Source organism: Chrysemys picta, chromosome 1 (genome assembly GCF_011386835.1).
Source record: "Chrysemys picta bellii isolate R12L10 chromosome 1, ASM1138683v2, whole genome shotgun sequence".
NCBI lineage: Eukaryota > Metazoa > Chordata > Testudines > Emydidae > Chrysemys > Chrysemys picta.
In genome coordinates, this window is record NC_088791.1 from 47,623,398 (window position 1) to 47,629,397 (window position 6,000).

Genomic DNA, 6,000 nt, shown 5'->3' on the forward strand with positions numbered 1-6,000 from the left:
TTTGCCATTTATTTTAATGGAAGCAAGATCAAGCTCAGACTTTAACAAGAGTAAAATAACATAAATACCTACATTTATGTACTGTCTGAAATGCCTTCATGTACTTAAGAAATTCTCATACACTAACTATTTGAATTATATATTTACATGAACTTCAGCTTCAAAATGGACAGAAGAATGACCCCACTCGTGTGCGACCCCTGGAAAAAACACCTACCTGGAAAAGTAGATTAATAAAAAGGGCAGCAGTAACCCTGTTTGGATTTGGATTTCTCTTTCTTATCACCAAATTAACCTTAAGGAAAGCCTGATTTTATGCATACTTCTAACAAACTTTTTTCTCAAATATGATTCTGTTCAACATATGGAGCTACAAACCAATTGATAGTAAGAAAAGATATTTGAAAAAGCACATTAAATTCTTCTTAGCTTCATTTCTGAAGTTTAAATTTTGTTATGTTATAAATACTTTAATTTAGAAACAAAATAAAGGTTACAAATTCAGTCCAGCCAATTAGATTTATTTGTATTTAGAAGTTTTCTTTACAAAATGGGTATGGCTTGTAAGTATAAACCTTTTCAAAGTTTTGTTTTTATATTTCATTTTTGTAAGAAATAAAACCATAATTCTTCTTGCTTAGTACTTATTGCTAGTTTTTTTGCCCATTTAGCTGCCATTTATGAATGTGGAACATCTTCAGTATTTTGTCTGCTATGTTGTATATTAGTTATGTATTTGCAACAATAGTGAAATTAATTTTTCCGAGGGCATTTTATCAAAATATTTAAGACAACTTAAGTAGACTTCACTGAAGACATTCTGTATTTTATAATGCAATATAGTTTCACATCAAAAAATATTTTCCTGTGGTTACTATGACTTTATTTCTTATTTGTTTACCAAATATCCCATCTCCTAGAACTGGAAGGGACCTTGAAAGGTCATCGAGTCCAGCCCCCTGCCTTCACTAGCAGGACCAAGTACTGATTTTGCCCTAGATCCCTAAGTGGCCCCCTCAAGGATTGAACTCACAACCCTGGGTTTAGCAGGCCAATGCTCAAACCACTGAGCTATCCCTCCCCCCCCCCCCCATACCTACAACAATATTATAGGTATTCTTGTCAAGCATTTAATCATCAATCATCAGTTTGATTTTCCTACCCCACCTTAGTGAGTACTTTCATATCCAATGCTACAAAACAGTAGATATCATTTAAATATTTAACGTTTGAATGGCGCACTTTAGTTTTAGTAAAACTTTTTTGTAGTTCAATATTGTAAAGATTGAATAGATCATAAACACAACAATCTGTTGAGCAAGGTTGAGATGACTAGAACCAGATCAAGCTACCATGTTTGCATAGGGATCAAAAACCATGTTATCTAGAACTGTGTAATATAAATAGGGATGTTGGTTACAAGATTCTAGCACAGCTATCCAGATAATTGTAGACAAGGATTTTTTTCCCCTTGAACTGTGCTATCCAAACCATGGCTAAACTGGTCCCCCCAAGTAGACACATCAATGTTAGCATATTCAACACCATTTGATAACAGATACAGATTTACTGGTGTTCAAAAGGATTTAAATGGTAGGGGTTCAGAGAAGTTTGCTGCATGTTTCTACATGCCCACAGCTCTTTACTACAACAGCTCCATATGTATGTTAGAGAACTCTGCGTAGTATCTTCCTCAATGTGTGCATTTTTGTGTCTTCAGTGAGTGTTTCTACCCATTCTCCATCCTGGTTACTAAAACCATTATTTCCTCATAAGTGGTTGGTGTTGTAAGTAGTAACTTACACAGTTGATTCTTGTAGTAATTTACAGCCTAGAAAACCTGAGTCCTAGATTCTGTGTGAAATTGAACTATAGCCCTTTGGCTTTCAGGGTTGTAGTGCAGAGATCTTTCTTTTCCTGTCCCTATTGCCCCATCCTCTCCAAGGACTGTACAAGGCAAGTTAAGGAAGTTAATGCTGTTTTGAGCATTATTCTTTATTCTCAGCTCCTCTGCAGATTACTGCTTTGAAACTACATTAGGTAGTAGGTTGTGGATGTGTTATTCCTTTAATTTAGCAAAGCTTTTGATACGGTCTCCCACAGTATTCTTGCCAGCAAGTTAAGAAGTATGGGCTAGATGAATGGACTGTAAGGTGAATAGAAAGCTGGCTAGATCGTCGGGCTCAATGGGTAGTGATCAATGGCTCCTTGTCTAGTTGGCAGCCAGTTTCAAGCGGAGTGCCCCAAGGGTCAGTCCTGGGGCCGGTTTTGTTCAATATCTTCATTAATGATCTGGAGGATGGCGTGGACTACACTCTCAGCAAGTTTGCAGATGACACTAAACTGGGAGGAGTGGTAGATATGCTGGAGGATAGGGATAGGATACAGAGAGACCTAGACAAATTAGAGGATTGGGCCAAAAGAAGCCTGATGAGGTTCAACAAAGACAAGTGCAGAGTCCTGCACTTAGGACGGAAGAATCCCATTCACTATTACAGACTAGGGACCGAATGGCTAGGAAGTAGTTCTGCAGAAAAGGACCTAGGGGTTACAGTGGACAAGAAGCTGGATATGAGTCAACAGTGTGCCCTTGTTGCCAAGAAGGCTAACGGCATTTTGGGCTGTATAAGTAGGGGCATTGCCAGCAGATCAAGGGATGTGATCATTCCCCTCTATTCGACATTGGTGAGGCCTCATCTGGAGTACTGTGTCCAGTTTTGGGCCCCACACTACAAGAAGGATGTGGAAAAATTGAAAAGAGTCCAGCGGAGGGCAACAAAAATGATTAGGGGACTGGAGCACATGACTTATGAGGAGAGGCTGAGGGAACTGGGATTGTTTAGTCTGCAGAAGAGAAGAATGAGGGGGGATTTGATAGCTGCTTTCAACTACCTGAAAGGGGGTTCCAAAGAGGATGGATCTAGACTGTTCTCAGTGGTACCAGATTACAGAACAAGGAGTAATGGTCTCAAGTTGCAATGGGGGAGGTTTAGGTTGGATATTAGGAAAAACTTTTTCACTAGGAGGGTGGTGAAGCACTGGAATGGGTTACCTAGGGAGGTGGTGGAATCTCCTTCCTTAGAGGTTTTTAAGGTCAGGCTTGACAAAGCCCTGGCTGGGATGATTTAGTTGGGGATTGGTCCTGCTTTGAGCAGGGGCTTGGACTAGATGACCTCCTGAGGTCCCTTCCAACCCTGATATTCTATGATTCTACTTAATTGCTCCTCCTATTGACCTAGACTCCTCTGCAACTTACAGAAAGAACTCCAACCATGAAGCTTATCAGGAGGAAGGGAAAGCCTATAGCACAACTCTTCCATATGCACAGCCACTCACCAGCTTTAGTTTCTCTCTCCCACCAAAAATGGAGGATTACATTCAGCTGTAGCCCAGTGATTTGAACCAGCAAGCCTTGGAGAAGGAATTTTGCAGGATCTAGCTGTCACAATTATCACTTTTATCTTACAAGCAGTTGCTCTTGCACCAGTACCATTTCTATGACATTACCAAGTAGTCACCAAAAAATCTTTGAATAGAAATGGGGAAAAGTGTTATGTATGCAATATTTTTTTTTTTTTTTTTTTTGGTGCTGCAAACAAGGTCATCACTAAAACTGTTCTCCAACTAGCTTGCAACATCCAAATGCCAAAGTTCTTCACATCTCTGATTTACCCATTTACAGATTATCATCCTTTTAAATATAGATGGAGTTTTGAAATTTGCAGTAGCTACATCTGTTTGGTTTTTTTCTTTTGTTTTCTGTTATTTTTAGTGTTTAGGATCTTATATTTCATGGTACTTTGCACACACATACTTTGGAACTTAAGACATTAGAATACTTTATTCTATAGTAATTGATCTCATGAATGCTCCCTGAGAGAGGTTGTTCTACTTTACAGAAGGACAACTGAGGCACGGAAAGGTTACGTGACACAATCCAAACTGTCAGTGGTAGAGACAGGTATAAAGCTCAGAACTCCTCACTCACATTTTAGTGGTGCAACCATTATACAATTTCCTCTCATTTATATTTCATTGCCATCTCAGGCACCAACTAAAAGAAGATATTTTTTCCCCCTGGTTTTGTGGAAGAAAATTAACTTCTCAATTGAGACCGTTAATATGCTGAACTTCAGGCCATAATTTTAAAAAGAAACCGCCTCCAGAAAATAGTTTTGTCAGTATTTCTGCTATAACCCTTTAAGTATTAATAGCATGAATGACATAAAATACATGTGAAGAAAAGCAATATTAAAGCAAAAATCATACTTATTGATAAGTGTTTTGTAATTAAAAGTTACTATCAAATTCTTTTCAGAAACCAATTTTAAGTTGTAAGTTCTACTAATTTTATATAGATGAAGTCAACAGAAAGGTAATTTTTTTTAAATAAATTCCAGATGTCTTCATTTAACTACTCCACTTCCATGCAAATTAGAAAACATAATAGTGCCCTGGTACCTGATATAGATACACCTTAGAAAATTGGGTTGACAACCATAAACACTGGATCTGTACTGGTTGAAACTTTAGGTGCATTTTAATCTGTTACAGACTTCACAGATAAGTAATCAGTTACAAGATAAATAATTGTATTCTGCAAAAGTTACCTCTTATTTTCTTCATAAATTAGCTTTGATGAGAGTGCAGTTATTGAAGTTAGCCTGAGTTTTATCTTTGTGAATTAACAGGGGGAGACTGTCTTATTACTAGCTTACACGTTGCTAATCGTGTTTTCAATTTCTGATTAATATACCTGATCTTGTCTCAGTAAATAACCCAGTAAAACATTGAAAGGATCTGAGTCAAAATGCTCATCCTTCGTATAAAGCATCTATTTCATATCTAACTCATAAGAAATTGTTTTGTTATTATTAAGCAATCCTGCAAATTACATCTGTGAGCAGTTACTCCCTCTGAAATCCTCAGGTTCCCATTTGGTTTTCAAATTATTTCATAAAGAAAATGTTGATCATTCTAATGGAAACACCACTTAGGTACAAGTACAGATCTTTTTCTTTCTCCCCTCCTCCCATCCAGCTGCATATACTGCTCAAGATCACTGTGCAGAGCAACATATACTAGGTAAGGGAAACAGGAATCCTGGAACAACCACAATGAATTGCTTGAAACTGCAGTTATCAGGGTCACAAGAGCTGTAGTATGGGGTAGGAGAGTGCTTAATTTTGAGGGCAAAACTAAAACTGATCTTTGGTTATTATCTTCCATCGTATCACCATATGAAGTTGCATTTAATTTCCTCTTCTCAAATTACTGTTTCTTAAATGGTGCAGTTCAGGTCCATTATTCTCTGTCTTCTCAGGGAGAGTTTTGCTAATTTCTCTGTCTGTTTTAGTCATTGTTGTGTCTAAATCATCTTCTCAAACATACCTATAAGAGAGTGGGGGGGGACGACTGTGAGTGAAGAGGCCATTTGAAAATCTAGCCCGCAAGTCATGCGGTCTTTAAATTCTGAGCCATTTAGTTTCACTGTGGGTGATTTCAGATAGAAACAATCCTGCTGAGAGATCTTATTCCTTAAGGTATTGAACCAAAGTCACTGTCTTACAACCATAGTAATAATACATTGCTTTGCACTTCTAAGAGGTTGCTGGAGATAAGGTGCTAAAGAGCTTTGCATACATTAATTAGTTAAGCCACACAATACCCCTGTAAGGTAAAATGGAGATAATACAGAAGTTGTAAATTGAGGCATAGGGAGGCTGAGTGAATTGACCATGGTCAACTATGGCCAGATTTTTAAAGGTATTTAGGTACCTAGTGTGATTTTTTTTTTTTCAGTAATGCTTAGGCACCTAACTCCTTTTGATTTCTGCACCTAGGTGTTTTTGAAAATCCCATTAATCTATCTGCATTTTTAGGCACCTTATATATCTTTAAAAATCTGGCCCCTTGCAACTTGGTGATGGTCTGGAAATAGAACCCAGGAGTCCTGACCTCCAGTTCTGTTCTAGGGACAGAGGACATTGTATTTTCAAA

The 6,000-nt window shown here is 37.8% G+C and overlaps 1 protein-coding gene across 6 annotated transcripts in view; it reads left to right on the plus strand.

The window, feature by feature from the left end:
• ASZ1 (ankyrin repeat, SAM and basic leucine zipper domain containing 1) overlaps positions 1-641 on the plus strand; it is a 96,398-nt gene extending 95,757 nt beyond the window's left edge. For all 6 annotated transcript variants that reach the window (XM_024108981.3, XM_005285761.4, XM_065556183.1 and 3 more), the window contains one exon: positions 159-641. In XM_024108981.3, coding sequence (XP_023964749.3) covers positions 159-311 — 153 coding nt within the window. In that variant the 3' untranslated portion in view covers positions 312-641. The remainder of the gene's footprint in view (positions 1-158) is intronic.
• Positions 642-6,000: the final 5,359 nt, after the last annotated feature.